The 16639-nt window shown below is 50.6% G+C and overlaps 10 protein-coding genes and 1 non-coding gene across 11 annotated transcripts, besides 2 other annotated features; 5 read left to right on the top strand and 6 right to left on the bottom strand.

The window, feature by feature from the left end:
• Window positions 1-492: 492 nt before the first annotated feature.
• NFIA_001390 (uncharacterized protein) lies at window positions 493-1494 on the top strand (the record flags this gene model as incomplete). The annotated part of the gene is made up of 2 exons (XM_001258687.1): window positions 493-586; window positions 629-1494. The coding sequence occupies 2 exons, from the start codon at window positions 493-495 to the stop codon at window positions 1492-1494; spliced, it is 960 nt and encodes a 319-aa protein (XP_001258688.1).
• Window positions 1416-1505: a microsatellite.
• A 492-nt stretch (window positions 1506-1997) lies between these two features.
• On the top strand, window positions 1998-2711 carry NFIA_001380 (GNAT family N-acetyltransferase; the record flags this gene model as incomplete). The annotated part of the gene is made up of 2 exons (XM_001258686.1): window positions 1998-2149; window positions 2213-2711. 2 exons carry the CDS (start codon window positions 1998-2000, stop codon window positions 2709-2711), a joined length of 651 nt encoding a protein of 216 aa, XP_001258687.1.
• A 45-nt stretch (window positions 2712-2756) lies between these two features.
• Window positions 2757-3224, bottom strand: NFIA_001370 (GNAT family N-acetyltransferase; the record flags this gene model as incomplete). The annotated part of the gene is made up of 1 exon (XM_001258685.1): window positions 2757-3224. The coding sequence occupies one exon, from the start codon at window positions 3222-3224 to the stop codon at window positions 2757-2759; it is 468 nt and encodes a 155-aa protein (XP_001258686.1).
• A 514-nt stretch (window positions 3225-3738) lies between these two features.
• NFIA_001360 (putative short-chain dehydrogenase/reductase) lies at window positions 3739-4676 on the bottom strand (the record flags this gene model as incomplete). The annotated part of the gene is made up of 3 exons (XM_001258684.1): window positions 3739-3801; window positions 3854-4572; window positions 4634-4676. 3 exons carry the CDS (start codon window positions 4674-4676, stop codon window positions 3739-3741), a joined length of 825 nt encoding a protein of 274 aa, XP_001258685.1.
• A 482-nt stretch (window positions 4677-5158) lies between these two features.
• Window positions 5159-6268, top strand: NFIA_001350 (ketopantoate reductase family protein; the record flags this gene model as incomplete). The annotated part of the gene is made up of 3 exons (XM_001258683.1): window positions 5159-5351; window positions 5406-6067; window positions 6116-6268. The coding sequence occupies 3 exons, from the start codon at window positions 5159-5161 to the stop codon at window positions 6266-6268; spliced, it is 1008 nt and encodes a 335-aa protein (XP_001258684.1).
• A 122-nt stretch (window positions 6269-6390) lies between these two features.
• Window positions 6391-6422: a microsatellite.
• Window positions 6423-6635: 213 nt separating this feature from the next.
• Window positions 6636-7430, top strand: NFIA_001340 (uncharacterized protein; the record flags this gene model as incomplete). The annotated part of the gene is made up of 2 exons (XM_001258682.1): window positions 6636-6727; window positions 6776-7430. 2 exons carry the CDS (start codon window positions 6636-6638, stop codon window positions 7428-7430), a joined length of 747 nt encoding a protein of 248 aa, XP_001258683.1.
• A 51-nt stretch (window positions 7431-7481) lies between these two features.
• NFIA_001330 (DUF500 and UBA/TS-N domain protein) lies at window positions 7482-8840 on the bottom strand (the record flags this gene model as incomplete). Its single annotated transcript, XM_001258681.1, has 2 exons — window positions 7482-7589; window positions 7644-8840. 2 exons carry the CDS (start codon window positions 8838-8840, stop codon window positions 7482-7484), a joined length of 1305 nt encoding a protein of 434 aa, XP_001258682.1.
• A 488-nt stretch (window positions 8841-9328) lies between these two features.
• NFIA_001320 lies at window positions 9329-9401 on the bottom strand. Its single transcript has one exon. It is a non-coding gene; the product is annotated as a tRNA-Thr (tRNA).
• Window positions 9402-10170: 769 nt separating this feature from the next.
• Window positions 10171-10949, top strand: NFIA_001310 (uncharacterized protein; the record flags this gene model as incomplete). The annotated part of the gene is made up of 3 exons (XM_001258680.1): window positions 10171-10568; window positions 10615-10686; window positions 10733-10949. 3 exons carry the CDS (start codon window positions 10171-10173, stop codon window positions 10947-10949), a joined length of 687 nt encoding a protein of 228 aa, XP_001258681.1.
• Window positions 10950-11178: 229 nt separating this feature from the next.
• On the bottom strand, window positions 11179-12249 carry NFIA_001300 (putative allergen Asp F4-like; the record flags this gene model as incomplete). The annotated part of the gene is made up of 1 exon (XM_001258679.1): window positions 11179-12249. The coding sequence occupies one exon, from the start codon at window positions 12247-12249 to the stop codon at window positions 11179-11181; it is 1071 nt and encodes a 356-aa protein (XP_001258680.1).
• Window positions 12250-14053: 1804 nt separating this feature from the next.
• On the bottom strand, window positions 14054-15740 carry NFIA_001290 (putative C6 transcription factor; the record flags this gene model as incomplete). The annotated part of the gene is made up of 5 exons (XM_001258678.1): window positions 14054-14571; window positions 14619-14802; window positions 14849-15024; window positions 15070-15343; window positions 15393-15740. The coding sequence occupies 5 exons, from the start codon at window positions 15738-15740 to the stop codon at window positions 14054-14056; spliced, it is 1500 nt and encodes a 499-aa protein (XP_001258679.1).
• Between the last annotated feature and the right edge of the window lie 899 nt (window positions 15741-16639).

The raw sequence follows: 16639 nt of genomic DNA, 5'->3' as shown, positions 1-16639 counted from the left end.
CGTGACGATTTCCGCCTGAGAATAGACTTTTTATCTATCATTAGCTGTCTGGAACATTGACATGTTCTAATGTACGTATATAGGTGGTATCAAGAGGTATGCAACTTTGAAGCGACTCATGACACCCTGTCAGCAGAGGTGGCGCTGCAGTCACCAGGATTTCTGTCACCTTCCAGAAGGAACCCCTCTATACACTATAGAATGTATTTCTCTGTATGCTCGCATTTGATGTTCATCGTACTGCCCATAGATCTCTGTTTTGATTTAGGGTTGGGAATGTGGAGATTTCTGTGGCTCATACAAAGTGCCGTCTTGGCGCGGGGCCGCGAAGAAATTTTTCCCCTGGATTTGATGAAATCTCCACTGCAAGACCACCAAAATAGGTTCAGCTAAGCATCAGTTCAGCTCTTCCTAAATACTCGAATACCCTATAGAGGAAATTTACCAAAATTAACGGATCGAGCTGGATCATACAGGTCATAGCAGTACGAAATGAACCCCCTGCGATATCTGGCCCCTCCCCGCCCCTTTGGGGACATCTCAAACTCCACCCAGGAGGAGATCGAGGGGAGAGAGTTATTTGCGAGTTGTCTCTTAAGTAATTCACACATGAGCATGTCAGATTCAGACAGAGATGCCATCCGCGCATACAGAGATGCATGCCGCCGTCTTGATATCGGGGACAGCCAGACGCGCGAAAACGACATGCAAGCTGTGAGAGAATACGAGCAATCGCTCCAAACCAACGGACCAGCGAATCTTTGTTTTGATCTGGCTACCAGGACCAAGATGGGTGAAGAACTCGATAATCTCCATGATATGTGGAGCTATGTCCGTTATGAAAAGTACCTCCCCGCCACGGTCAAGGAGGATGCGGAAAAGCATCCCTCGTCTAAAGTCTTGGACCCCTGGCACAAGGCCTTCTGGAAGCCATTCTATGGGCGCCTCGAAGCCGAGGCAGACGCGTGGGCTCAAATCATGTCGGGCAAAAACCACCTCAACGAATGCCCGACATACCTCCTGCTGGCCCTGTTGTGTGAACAGCAAACCATGGACTGGGATGAGGCCGTCGCGCTGATCAGATACTGCGCCGTGGAGGGTGTCGAACTCCCGAAAGCGGATTTTGTGGATTACTTGAAAGCCAAAGATGTGACTGGTCTCGCGAAGAGGCTGGAACTCGATATGAACACTATCGCCTTGTCTACGGAGTATGTCATGGGCGTTGGCACGATGCTCCTCGCCTACTTCAGGATGCATCTTCCTGAAGCGCTGTATGAGTGTGAAGATGATCTTGAACCGGAAAGATGGGTCCCTAAGAAGCGATTGCACGATTTGATGGCGCTCCAGGACGGACACGAGCAAGCGGTCCAGGAGTTAATCCGGGAGATCTTCTATGAGATGGTCCTCGGCGGATCTGATGATGACGACGAGGAGGGTTGGGACGATGACGATGATGATACAGATGAGGACGAAATCATGGATGAGGCTGATTGATGGTGATGTTGGCGGTCGTGCCTTGATGTCCTCCCTGCGTGGTTGTTATGGTCCTGATGGTTACATCGACAACCTACAGGGGCAATAGAGAGGCTGCGGAATATCAATGGGGTCTGTTGGACTCGGAGTGATTATGGGCGGTTCATTTTTTTCAAAAAAATTTCTTATTTTCATGATCCCATGTCGTCTTCTAAGACCCTACGCAAGATGAAGCCATGTCTGATACCCTCTGTTTAAAAAGTCTTCAGTTGCGCAGTCCCAAAACACCAATATTCTATGTGACACTTCCTGTGCATCTTCAGCTTTCAAGTTCTTCGCTGTAGGTCAAACCCGCTACCACTGAGAATCGTCTTATATTGGCGGGGAACAGATTAGGTCTGGTGCCCCGCTAAATATTTCGACCCTTTTCCTATCAATTGTCAGACTGCGATTTGAATCTACTCAAAGCAACCCCTACTCTATTCATTAGTCCTTCACAGAAGACAGTCTCTTTCTTTTATAAAATGGCTCTCCTACCTCAGCAGAGCATCCGAGTGTCTATCCCAGAACCCCTCCCACCAATAATTACCCCTAGACTGTATCTTCGGCCCCTGGCCGACTCTGATGCAGAGGGCTTATTCGCTATCCGGTCAAGACCTGAAGTTGCCAGAACAAAGTAAGTACCCACTAATCTCCTTCCATGATCAAAAATGATCAAGAGACTGACAATGATCGTAAGCGACCCCAAAATCCCTCATCGAACGGTCCAAGAAACGAGGGAATGGATGGCCACGAAGATCTTTACTGCTGGGCCTGAGAGTGTCCTCGGTCGTCACTTTACGTACGTTCTCATTGAACGCGGACTATCAGAAAATGAGACTCAGCCACCTGCCGACAAACAGGTCATTGGCTACATGAGTATCAATCAAGTATATCCCAGCCCTGAGATTGGGTATTCGATCCATCCTGATTACTGGGGCAAGGGGTATGCGACGGAAGCTTTGGATGGACTACTGAAGAAATGGTGGAACTTACCTCGTCAGCCTCAGTTGAACTCTGCAGAAGACGGGAGTGAACCGACTGAAAAAGTCTTTGCCATCTGCGAGAAGAGTAACGCGGGCTCGAGCAAGGTATTGAGCAAATGTGGATTCAGGGTGATTAAGCAGGAGGTGTATGACGAGGATGAATTGTTGCTGTGGGAGTTAGAAAGGTCGGTACTTAAGCACACGTGTCCGTGAAGTGTAGCGGTCAAGGATCTCAAATGCTCACGCTGTTAAAGCTATTCAACATAGTTTCAATGTCAGAAACATGTTATCATCACTACTCTTATATTCCCCAAAAGGCCCGCAGACCTCAAACCCCATCCCCAGATACAACCGCCGAGCGCTTTCAAACCTCCCGTCCGTCCCCGTCTCCAGACTCAACGAGTGGTACTTCCTCTCCCTCGCTTCGGCAATGATATGCTTCAAAGTAGCCTTGGCAACGCCTTTCCGCAGGTGTCCCTGCGCTGTCCGCATCGATTTGATCTCTCCATGAGTCGGACTCAGCTGCTTTAACGCGCCGCAGCCTAATAGACTGTCGCCCTCCCAGGCGGTATACAGAGTAATTGACGGGTTCCGGAAAGCGGTTAGGTCTAGCGCAAACGATGTCTCAGGGCGACCTTGGCTTCGAAGCTCAGTGAAGTGGTGCTGGAGCAGATGCTGGACCTCTGGATAGTCAAGAGTATCGGATTTGATGAGCATCGTTGTCATTTCAACCCGTGCTATGTAATCTTTAGAAGCGATATGCTGCTATGATGGATGTAGATGGTAGTCAATGGTTCTAGCTGTGGCAAATTGTCATGATCTAGAGAGGTGTGTGCAGAAATCAGGTTAAACCAGGGTGATCTATAGAATTAGCAGAGTGGACAATTTTGGAGTGTCAGGAGATACTGACATGTCTTCAATCTTTGGCCCTTTCTTCGGGTCCTTATCTATGAGTCACCAAATTGACAAATACGAGCACCCGTTGAATTCAATGATTGCTGCCCCAAAGAAGCCAAAGCTCCTGAGCTGCCTACGGGGACTAACCTGACGAAAGATTCTAGCATTCAAGACGTTCCTCGAAGAAATAGACGGATGCTGTCTGATAGCAGTTGATAAGGATCTAAGTTGAGGAAGGCATGAAGATACACTCTATGTCCATCGTCATAATCAGATATCAAGAACTCGAAAGCCTAATTCACACAATAAAATGGCCTGAGCATACGGGAGATATTCAAGGCGATCATTGGATAGTAAAGCCGCCATCAACTCTGATATCCGCGCCATTAACCATACCGCTCGAATTCTATACCTCAGTCAGCATCACGTCACTTCGAATTCCTCTTTGACAGACCTACCTGACAAAGAAAGACAGCAGCATCCGCAACCTCCTCAGGAAGCGCAAACCTGCCGGTGGGAATAGTCTTCAAAAAGGCCTCCCGCACCGAGTCCTCCCCCCAAGCCTTCTTCCCGAGAGCCGTCCACGCCACTGTGGGTGACACAGAGTTGGCGGTGATACCTCGTCGACCCCATTCCGACGCCATACTGCGAGTCAATCCTAGCAAGGCAGCCTTGGAAGCGCAATACGCCCCATGTCGCGGCAGTGCCACATGCGCAGCTTGCGATGCAATGTTGACAATTCGGCCGGGCGGGGACGGATTCGCGGATGATTCTGCAGTCTTAGAGGCGGCAAAGTAAAGTCGCGCAAAGGCCTGCGAGCACAGCATTGGCCCAAGGACATTGGTGGTCAAATGTTTCATGGTTTCCTCTGGCGGAGTCATCTCCATGTCACTAAGCGAGACATATCCGGCAGTGTTGATGAGTATGCTTGGAAAGACCACGTCGCTCTGGGTTGATGAAGACGGTCTGATAATTTCCCGCTCTAGAGTACTAAAGGCCGACTCGACTGATGATGGCGAAGTAATATCGCACTCATAGGTACGAATTGCGTCGCTGCGTCCTCCATAGCCGGATTCGAGAAGCTCCTCTCGACGGGCAGCTTCAAAAGGGGCATAGAGGATGGCGAGGTGAGCGCCCTGTTCTCTGAGCTTCTTGCCTATGGTAGAGCCTAGCCCGCCTATATGGGATATTGTGTCAATATGCATTGATTTCTGGTATCGAAGTGTCCATCGGTGTACCTAGACCTCCGGGGAGGATAGCTAATCTGCGAGCGAAAGCCATTGCGGCCAGGATGTGTTGCAAACTTGTCAATTCTGTTACGCGTTACGCGTGACCTAAAAGAATCAATTGAATTAGTTTATTAATCTTCCATCGAAGCCTTAACTCCTCCTCAGCCACGGGACTGTGACTCTTTAGGCAATGAGCACCATGATGGATCGGCGCATCCCCGATATGACGTCAGGCCGCGGGGAAGCCCTAATAGCAACTAGAATACGAGAGGAATATGTGTGCCAAAAATAAGAAGAAAAAAGCTCGAAAAGCGCGGAAGCTGGGATCGCTATCCGATAGCTTAATTGATAACCACCCCACCACCGAGGCTTTTTCTAGTTGTAGCTACTGCTGACTCACAAGCGGGGTAAAACACTAGTTATCATCTCGGGAGAAAGGCGGCCAGCGTACACTCAAGGATACTCCAGATACAAAACTTGGTATCAGTGACTACCTCAAGCTTGTGACAGGAAGTCACTAAATAGCATCTGGCAATGCCACCAAAGGCCCGCGTGCTCTTAGTTGGAGCTGGAGGAATTGGGACCATTGCCGCACTCAATCTTGAGCGCGGAGGATTAGCCGAAGTCACCTGTGTCTTGCGGTCTAACTATGAAGCCGTCAGAAGCCAGGGAATTGAAATTATCTCGTGCGAGCACGGTCATATAAAAAACTGGCGGCCGACTGCAGGTTTGCAATCTTGCTTTTACGGAATGGCATGGCGTGGCTAACGGAGCACTCCAGTTCTCAATGTGATTCCTCGCGTCCGTAAGGAGGACAGTAGCACCCTCTTCGACTATATTATCTGCACCACCAAGAACATCCCAGAAGTCACACCCTCTATATGCGAGATTATCGCCCCCGCAGTGACTCCGGGCCATACAGTGATTGTCCTCATTCAAAATGGACTAAACATCGAAAAGCCATTCCTGTCTCATTTCCCGCAGAATGTCATTCTCTCAGGTGTGAGCCGATGCGACGCTCATGAAATCGCCCACGGAGTGATCGAACAGAAAGAGGAAGATGACCTGCACATTGCCGCCTTTCGCAACCCGCTTCTCGAGCCAGATACCCAGCAAAAGACTGCAGAGCAATTTGTGCGTATCTATGGTGCAGGAGGCAAGACTAACGTGCGTCATGAGCCAAACTGGGAGCGAGATCGCTGGAGCAAGCTGGTGTATAATGCCACCTTGAATCCCATCTGCGCGCTGACAGGGGTCAATACGGGAGATTTACAGATTGCGGGGAGTGCTCTTGATCGCCTGGTTATTCCGGCTATGCAGGAGGTGGTGAAAGTATCTAAGGCTGTGGGGGTTGAACTACCTGACGATATCATTGAGACGACGATTCGTAAGAATCCTATGGAGAGGAAGATTGCTCCAAGCATGCAAAAAGACATGGAAAAGGTATGTGCACACTTATTTCTCCATAACTTTGGGGACTCACAATAGCAGGGCAATCTACTTGAGCATGAAAATCTCATTGGTGAGGTGGTTCGCGAAGCACAGAAACAAGGTGTTGCCACACCTGTCTTGTCTGTTCTGTACGAGCTCTGCTCCGCTATTCAGTGGAGGGTGGCCAAGGAGAAAGGCATTCGAATATCATAACATTCAATCTTCGTGTGCATGAGACTAGGGCAGCAGCCAAATCAAATGGAGGGGCATCAGACGGGAGTCTAGCTGCTTTAGGGTAGCACACCTAAAATGCCAAGCATGACTCATTTTGGCTCATTATGATCCTTTATGATCCATTATGATCCATGCAAGTTATGCTGTTCACAAATTAATCAAAAATGGAGAAAAGAAGGTCGAAGTATTCTATATAAATATTGTAGACTCTGCAGACTTGCATCATCATCAACCCAAATCACACCATCTCATCTCCTCTTGATCATTGAAGCTGGTTCTTCTAGTTCAACCCGTCAAAATACATCTTCTACCTAGTACACGGTCCACATCTTACCAGATCGCCATAATGGAGTCCAATTCCAAGCCTACCATCCTCTTCTATGATATCGCCTCCGCCCCACCCGTCACTTGCTATGCGCCGAACCCCTGGAAGACAAGGTTCGTCACATTCATTATCTACCAAGCACATAAGCTAAGATGCAACAGATACGCCCTCAACTTCAAACAAGCCCACTATAAAACACAATGGGTAGAACTGCCCGACGTTCCCACTGTGCGCATGAGATTTGGCATCCCAGCCAACAGAGTCCTCCCCGACGGCAGTCCCTTCTACACCCTTCCCATCATCAAAAACGAATCGACTGGCGAACTTGTGGGCGATTCGTTCGAGATTGCCCAGTACCTTGACAGACTCTACCCCGAGGGGCCGAGATTACTCCCTCCTTTGACTGTGGGCCTGATCTCCGCATTCAATTCCCAGGTCGATGCTGTCTTCACCCAGCATTGCGTGCTCTGTGTTCAGGGGATGCCTTTCAATCCTGCGACAGCGGAGGAGTCGAAAGCGGCGTTTGCCAAGCGAGCGGGCAAGGAGCGCTATGAGGATCTGATGATCACCGGAGAGGCGAGGGCTGGCATGCTCAAGAGCTTCCAGAATGCGCTGGGAGAGCTGGCAAAGGCGTACCGCCGGACGGAGGGCCCGTTTCTTGACGGTGATACGCCTACGTATGCCGATTTCATTGTAGGTAGCTGGTTGAAGTTTTACAAGAAGACGATAGAGGAGTGGGAGCAGTTGTTTGGTTGGCATGATGGGTTATGGGGAGAGTTACATCGTGCGCTGGAAAAGTATGCAGAGGTCAAATAGGTATGAAAATGTCTATATCAGATTCATCGCTTCATCATAAATTAGACGGCATTAGTGACGTCTCGGGGGAAGAGGAGGAGCTGGAAGCTCGGGATGAACTGGCGCGGGACCAACGGCCGGCTGTTGCTGTTGCTCAGGATGCTCATCATCGGGAAACCCCTGGAAAATCAATCAGAGTTAGTCAATAAAATGCATGAGGCTCGGTCAGCTCACATTCAGCAGATACTCCACGGCGCGATCGGGGTTGAACGACGCCGCTCTCATGGCTCGATCGATATCGATTCTAGCAAAGCCCATGCTCTCCATCTGCGCCACGACGGCCTCTTCGTTCTGGACGCCATCTAAGTGTACTGAACGGTCGTTGAAGGTAGCAGGAGTTTCAGTAGCCGTCTGAGCCGGGGCGGCCAATGCCCCGTGTGCCATGAGATTCGAATTTGCCAGATCCTCGGGCGCGATATCACTCGGACTCGGTCCCGTCGGTACAGCAACTCCAGAGGGAGTCTGATCAAACTGCTTGTCACCCTGGGCTGAATGGAGAGTATGCGTCAACATCCTGACAGACGCGTTCTCCGTCCGGACGTGAGCAGCCATGATCTCCTTGACAGTCACCTTGCGCCCATAAAACCGCTCATTCTCGTCATTGCGCTCAATGAGAATCGTCCCGTCAATCTGTGCCCCCGCGTAGAAGCCGCGACTCTTGACGTACGACCAAATGGGAGCCTGTCGTTTGTGCACTTCCGACTCCAGCACCCCTCCCATGCCAACCGGCCCAGCCGCGACGGAGATCTCGCTTCCCAGCGTCACTCGCACTTTGGTGAACGCCTCCAGCGCCTCGTACGTATTGATGACCATGACGCAGTCGTAGATGTCTATGCCAGCCAGGAAGCCGAGACCAGCGGTATGCAGCAATATCCCTGACGGTGCACTCCATTCCCCCGTCTCGGGCACGCGAGCGATGAGGATCCCACTCCCACCAGCGCCGCTGAACCACAGTCCCGTTCGCATGGCCGTGAAGATGGCAATCCCCTTCGCCTGGCGGATCACCTCCGCAGGAATCTTCTGCAGAACCTTGGGTTTACCCCGTGGTTTGTCAATCTTCCCGTCGGGTGTCTGTTCCCGGCTTGCCACGGTCGCATCGTCGGCAACGTATACTCCTTCCTTACAGAAACTGCGCAGGATCCGAGCGGCCTTTTCGCTTTCTTTGTCCAGCGTCATGGGCCAGAAGGCTTCGGAGCCAAGTTTGTTGCTTAGCCGGTTGACCGGGGCGCCGACTTTGTCAAGGGCGTCCCAGGCTTTGTCGAAGCCTTTTTTGCCGTAGATCCATGCTTTGTTTTGTGTTAGGGACTTTTTGGTCCCGGCGCTTGGAGGAGATGGGGATGTAGTTTTGGTATTATTTGCTGTTGAGGACATTTTGAGCTGAGTTGGTTTTTTGTATGGTGTTGATATTTCTTTGTCCGAGGAACGGACAATTATATAGAGTGATGCCGATCAGTAGCACCAGGCAGAAAGATAAAGCCATCGACATCATCAGCAGCTGCGGGACAGACATAGATTTGATAGCAGACAAGCAATAATAAGCGTGGCGAGCCAACCCACTTGCTCCAATGATGCGTGATGATTCGGTGCGCGATGCTATGGCTGTGCTGGCATCAAGGCAACGACATAAATTTCCTTGGTTGCTGATGGTTGATGCTGCGTTGGTGCTATAGATGAATAAGCTACACCTTAACTAAAAACCGACTGCTTTTGAATTAGGTTGAGCGACTTTAGTCTAAGTTATATAGAGTAGTCTTATAACTATCAGTGATAAAATGTTTTATTGCCAAAAATGAAAAGTATGGTGCTCGCACTTGGATTCGAACGAGGTCTCATCATAGATACACAAAAAGAAAAAGAAATGCTCACAAGCGGATTTGAACCGCTGACCTCATGATTACTAGTCATGCGCTCTACCAACTGAGCTATGCGAGCTCGTTGAGGAAAACAGTCAGCACTTTTGCTTTATCAACCAAAACCAGCAGAAGCCAAAGATGTTCCTGTGGGTACCATGAAGACCATGATGAGTCCATGTCGAAACATGGGGCATGCCATGATCCTCGTATTCGTATGTTTATCTGAAACGGGCTATACTCTCCGTATATCAAAAGTCAAGAACTCGGCTTTTCTCCGTACTGGCTATATATGGTATATACCGTTATACCCTCCCCAATTCTGGACTCCACCTCGTTATTCGAATATGCTAGCTATGTGTGATCGTAATGAGTGATATCCTGCCAACTCTTGTCACGGTATCGTGTGCTCGATATTCAGTGCATGACCGTTTTTCGATAAGCAGAGTATGTCCGGCAGGTCCGTCAGAAAACGCAGACTTCACCTGAGACTGTAGCGTAATAGTTCCCGCAGGAATAACTGTCCACAAGCGCTGAGAAGAAGGACCGTAAGACTGGAATACCAATCGGCATTGGTGTGACAATGAATATGAACCGAAGAATTTCCGTGTCTCACTTTGTCGTTAAACAGCCAAGTTAGCAAGCCAAGTTAGTGGTGGAGAATCTACATAGATGGCTCGTTTCAGGATAATTTGCCGGAGCATAACTCGCTCTCGCATAGATTGCGAATATGGATTCTCTGCCCCCTGAAGCAGTCGTAGAACATTTAAAGTCCAATCTCTGCACGTCAAAGGAATGCCACCAAGAACAAAATTTTCAGTGCTTAAGTTGAGTCTCTTTGTACCATCAAAATGAAGCTTGTTCTTAGTTTCCTCCTCCCTACCCTGGGCCTATCTTCCTCCGTCATCAAACGTGAAGACACCTGGGGCGGCAGCGTCTCTCTCGGTCCTACCAAATCCACCATCGTCAACGCCGTCACCACCCTCATCCCCGGCGCGGCGCCTGCAACTCAAAGCGGCGAGCTCTTCCTCTGGCCCGGGATGAGCAACGGCACCGGCGATCTCGTCCAGACGACGCTGGAGAGCTGGCCCAGCAATGACTGGTGCGGTGCGAAGACAGGCCAGTGGTGTGTAAGGGCCAGTCTGTTCGGCAGCTTTGGACAGTTGGATGGGGACGCCAGCCCGGTGAGCGGGACGGATCAGGTTCGCATCGAGTATACTTTGTTGGATGATCAGGAAACCTGGGTGCAGTATGTATATCGCACTAACGGTAAGGATGTTGGCTAATTGGGACAGGAATGTGACCAATGCGCAGACGGGCAAGGTTCTCTCGACCTTCTCGCACAAGTCTGGGCCTTATATGACTGGGTGAGTTTTCGTTCCCGAAGTTGTAGGAGTAATGCTGATCGAGTAGATATGGCACTGGAACTGAGTGTAACGGTGGCTGCACAGGCACTGTTGCAGAGCAAAAGTACCTCAATACCAAGATCACTCTGGCCTCGGCTGATACTACCTTTGGCAACACCATTGCTTCAGCTGCCGGTGCGACGTACTCTGGCTTGAGCTCGAGCGAGGGAGGAAAGGTGTGGACAATCGAGAGCATCACCATTCCCGCCATGTCGAGCTCGTAGAGTGAAGGTTATAGCTCACCTATCTCGCCTAGTGCACCTCATTCAGCACAGAATCTTTTCTTTTCCTTCCTAGATAGTATCAATATCATCAGTTATTAACTCTTCCCTTTCAGAGTAGACAGCTCCGCGCGGGCAAATGAAGGGCTATCCAGGAGCAAGATATATCAATGTATACATTCGAAAACCTATTTACCCATCGAATATCCATATACAGTCGAGACCGAACAACTCAACCACTGTAATCCACCTCCACCACCAATCTCACCGCGCCAGCACTCACACTACCCCCGATACCATCAACAGACGCCTCTGCCGCCGTGTACGCATTCACCACCTTGGCCGCATTAGTCGTGATATACGAGCAATCACCCCCTTTATGATCACAGATCCTCATTCCCTGCACCGTCAGACCCGCATTCTGCGCCTGGATAGCAGACACATCCCACCCTGACCACTGAGCGTTATCGGTATTCCCAAAATCAAACTCGCCCCAGGTACAGGCGTACCCGCCGTACTCATCCGTCGGCAGCGAATCGCCCGCAGCGGCGCCCCATCCGCCCTGCGAGTTCTCATCAAAGGCAACGTACTTGGTCTGGCCAGCCGCAAGGCTGAAATTGAGCGCCGAGTGGCCGTACCACCCGTCCAGCTTGCCGTCGGGGCCAACCTTGTTCCAGAACGAGACGAACCAGTTGTTGGTGTTGCTGCCTGTGAATTTCGCAACGTACTTGTACTGTGAGGCTGTGGAGGCGGTCACCTCGATGATGTTGCTGCCCCAGGGGCTGCCGACGTTGCCGATGTACTCGATCCCTGAGCCGGAGGAGCTGGTGCGTTGGCCAAAACCAGAGGTGGAGTACACGCCATTTGAAGGGGTGGACGTCCAGCTGACGCTGTTGCCGGAGCTGCTGGTCGCCGCAGACACTGTGGCGCTGCTGGTGCTAGTGCTAAACGTAGTCGCTGTGCTGGTAGTGGCCGAAAGAACATCCAGAAGGTTCACAGCGACGTCGAGGTTGACGCTTGCGAGAGGCTGGCTGTCAGCAGTGGAAGTCTCTGCGGCTGCCGCGGTGGTAGTTGGCTTGTGGGCGTGAGGGCGTCGCGTGATAGTGGTGTACAAGGTGACAACCTCGAGGTTGACGATAGTTTTGGTGACCGCCGGGTTGGCTTGAGCGTCAACCTCTCTGGCCTTCAATTCTGCATTATGAGCAAGATGGCGACGACGATGAGCATGCTCGTGTGCATGGTGTGCTCCAGCCATGGCCGAGCCAGCGGTGATGGCTGTCAAAAGGAACGACTCCCATTTCATGACGAATGGGCCAATCTAGCTCTGCTTATATCAAAGGAGTGACTAATAATCAATGGATTCGGGGCAAACAATGAAGGAGTGGCAGTGATGGTGATCCCGTGGAAAAGAGTGTTGAGTGCGATATATGAATGAATGACTGTCGGATGAAGACTCCTGAATCTCGTCAAGTGGGACCAGCGCCAACGAACAAAGACGTGAACGCCTATAGGCAAGACGTATGGCCAAGACAGTTATCGTCAGCGCTCGACAAAGCGGACATATTGGACAAACGCTTGTCTAGTCAATTGGTATTCATCAAGAGCCCACTCGGGTCAAGCCCTAGGATGGTTGATCCGTCGAGCGTACAGAATTACAGAATATGAAACGGACTGCCCCACCCCATCAGGAGCCTAACGGTGTCGAGACGACTAACTAGCTGAATAGATATAGTCTGCGCTGTTCTAGATCTAGGCTTTGTTGATTGTTGATAGTCATGGAACCAACATACCATCCCTACTTAAGCGGGGCCCCTCCTTGCGTCGTCAACATTCTCAGCCACTCAGAACCAGGGCATGCACAATGCCATAATGAAAAGATCTTGAATCTTCCATGTGGTTATGCAGGAGGATTGACCTGATTCGTGGCTGGTATCTGTTCAACAGCGTTACCATGTTTGTCTTGCAGTGGCATCTCCGGGCGTAACCTTATGGCAGGGCGGTGGGATTTCCAAGTCTTCAAAAATTCGACCAGTGGCCTAGATGCTATGAATTATATTAGTTTGGCACTGAGCAGAATAACAATCGATGTGTTGCCCTCGTAGTTCTCTTACTCCCTCTACTTATCACGCCCTTAATATGCTGATGCTCCCACCTCATAGCAACTTTTAACCCACACGGGTATTTTTCCACTGGACCTATACTTTTCCAAACGCACAAAGTATCGGTTGCCATGTCTTGACCATACAATAATGAGGGATGTGAAATTGTGCCGTTTCTTCAAAAAGAAAATGGGAGTGGATCCGTCACTTACGTATACAACGGCTCTAATGAACGCCCTCGACCCGCTAACAGCAGCCACTGGCTTGAGGCAAAACTTTAGATCGGGATGACGAATGCTTGGTACTATTGACTAGTCTAGCCCATGTCTAGGCAAACACGTTGTTGATGATGCGGAAAATAAATCAGTTTGAGAAGGGCTGCTCTCAAGATACGTAGGCTCAGTACGCTGGTGAATGAAGCTGATTTCGAACATAGCCATAGCGTCGCATCATGGGGTTGCTTTTATGAAGTGGCAATCCCTATGGCTAAATAAGTGGCATTTCATACCCACAGATCAATTGAATCGGCACATTAGTCCAGGAATAGCCGCTGTGAGGGTGAAGTTCCGGGCCAGTGTCCGAAGCCGCGTATCTGCATACGTAGGTCTTTCAATTGCGGATTTACTCAGACGACTAGATAACTTACTATGCTGATTTCAGTATCTCATGTTTGAGGCTTTCGTGCCCGGCACCACATGCATCAAATTCTCATACACTCCGTGCTACTAGAACGTTTAAAATAATCAAATGGCAGCATGGCGTGATTTAAGTATGGACAGTCAAGTGAATATCTCGTGCCGGATGTTTGATATTCATAAGGAAGGCCGTGCTAAGACATTTAGGATGCGTTCGTTCGGCAGACTATGTTGCTGTAGCTGACAAGGAGCAAATAACGCCATTAATGAGTCAATCTATCTGGAAGATCAGCACAACAATAACTCATAAAGCTACGAGTGCGGTACCGGAATGCCAAATTCTTGATTCTAGTCGGGAGAAGGATAAACCAGGCTAGCCATCACCCCACAGCCATATGTCAGCCGGTAGCTCCTCGTCCTCTGCCCCAGGAACCAAGCTGTTCGCGTTCAGCTCATCCGTTGCCGAGAGCATATGGTTCAAAGATAGTCCGAAATCCCGCCAGTCGAACAGAAGCTCCTCCTCTTGTACCACTGTCACTGTGGCTGCAGGAGTCGGACCGAGGCCTTCTGCATCCGGACCCAGTCCGCGGTGCTGCTCTTGAGCCACAAAACCTCTTTCGTTAGTCGTCCCAATAAGAGGAAGTCCCGGATCCTCTTCGGGGCGAGTGGTCTCTGGCCGTATAAGTGGTTGCACCAACTCTTCGAGAAGCTCAATCTCCGATCTGCGAAGTTGAGCGACTCGGTTTCCCCGGGCGATCATCTCGTCTAACAGACTGAAGGCCATATCTCGGAAGCTCTGGTCTGGTAGTGTGCCCGGCAAGACGGCGGAGATCAATGAGAGGATAAAAAAGGACGAGAAGAGGTTCTCGAGGTCGAAGGGGAGAAAACTTTCTGTCTTGCTGTTAGGCCACGGACCAGTCGGGGGCATTGAGACTAACCAAGGAGATTCTGGTCTCGCAGGGCCGTTAGTATCTTCAGTGATCTGAGTGCTGAATCGATACACGCTTGGATCAGGGTTCGAACGGGGGAGGAGAGACTTCGGAAGACGTCGCCGTCTTCGAAGCAGCTTAGTCGTTCCCAGAGCAAACTTAGGATGAGTGGACGAGCGGTGACAATGATGCACTGTTTCCATAAGCCACCTAGGCATGATTAAAGGAATAACACGCACCGAATGACATGAAAGTGTCAACCGAGTGGTCACGCCAGAAAGAGTATCCACCGAACTCGAGAATCGATGAGCAAAAACCTCCTCCAATTCCCGCGACAGTTCGGTCATCTCATGCAGTATGGAGCGTATTCCGTGAAGGAAGGCACCGCCCAACTTCCCGTTTGCGCTGTACACCGCTGTGGCAACGTCAGCCTGTTCTTACCAGCCGGCAGGTCACTTACTATTCAACACCCGCGTGATAACCTGTGTGATCCTGACATGAAGGCTCAAGGCTGCTGTCTCTTCAGAGGAGCTCTTCGGGTCCCACAGGACGGTGGTCACATCCTCATCATTCACCGAGGCCGGCGACCCGATCAATGAAGAGAACTTGCGGTCGAGAATGTATACCGTCCACCAGATCTTAGTACACCGTTGGACGCGCTTCTCTCCAAGTTGCTCGACTGGAAGAGCACGGTGCAAACCTTCCACCAGAGCCACACGCATGGCATGACCGATCTGCGCTCGTCAGTTGTCGCCTATGGATCGTGAAGTAGGCAATGCATACATAGCAATAGGCCGAGTCCCGCATGTCCACCGAGTGAAGGTACAGCGCAATTAGCGCCAGAACCTCAATTGCTAGAAGAGGATCCTGCCAGAGCGCCGTGGTATCTGGTAACAGTGACATCGCTCGGGAGAAGTACTTTGTCCATGAAGCAGTGTTTGATGCCCTTCGCACAGGCGCCAACAGTGCTTCTCCGAAGGCCAGCACGACGAGAAACTGCACGTACCACAGCCGAGATTCCTGGACTTTTGCGGATGCATTATGATAGAACTCGTCCAAATTACGGGTAAAGTCCTCCTCGTCAAAGAGCTGATACAGATGGCCGAAATGGAAACGGACCGTGTTCAGCATGTAGATTGCTTGATCGCGGGAAGGGAGTCCGCTTATATCGGGGATCTCCTCCGAGCTGGCCTGGCGCCAATGGATCTGATATGCATCGCCGTCGACGGCTAGAGGGATTGGTTTGGTGCTTATAGGGTTAAGACGGGCCTGTATCGTGCTGAGGACCCGACGACTGAACGACCATGTCGAGGTTGGACCGAGAAGTACTGATCGCCACCATTAGCAAGATACTTACATCAAGAGGTTAATAGCATACACCAAGCCCGTTGCGTGCGCCCGCTGTTCTTCACGTAGGTGGATGGTGATACCAAGGGATTGGCGGCGAATCGCTCATCATGTCGATTCAACTCCTGTTGCTCAGGCGTAGCGAGTCTGCATGACCCCGACACTGACTGTGGTGCTTCTTTTGAACAGCTAGACTCCGAATTACTGGCATGACTCTGCAAGACGCGAGGCCGCTTTGACGGGGCCGATGTAAGCGGGCCTTCTAGTTCTCTCACTTTTCTCTTGAGCGAAAGGAACAACCTCAATGTTCGTTAGAACAACAACATCTTATGGCAGTCTTCCTCGACATACTCTTCAGAAACTACAATCTTCCGATCTTCCTCAAATACACAGTCCTGCTGCCGATTGCGACACTTGTCACACGGCTGGGTTCCGGAACATTTGACCTTGCGAGCTCGACATCGCTGACACCTGTGGCAGTCAGTCGGGAACTCGGCTGGGAGCCAGGTCGACGTACGCGTTGGAAGTTCGCTTGGAACGAGCTGAGTGGTCCATCCGTTTTCATGCAGTCAGAACCATTGTACAATTGGCCTTTACTATTGCCATGGCATATTCTTGATGCTGTTGTTGGCATTTAGTCACCAACCCCGCAGATAGAGAGGGACAGACGAGATCTGATTGGC

Source organism: Aspergillus fischeri, genomic scaffold, assembly GCF_000149645.3.
Source record: "Aspergillus fischeri NRRL 181 1099437636265 genomic scaffold, whole genome shotgun sequence".
Lineage (NCBI taxonomy): Eukaryota > Fungi > Ascomycota > Eurotiomycetes > Eurotiales > Aspergillaceae > Aspergillus > Aspergillus fischeri.
The sequence above is the reverse complement of the archived record's forward strand: the minus strand, read 5'-3'. Positions and strand labels throughout refer to the sequence as shown.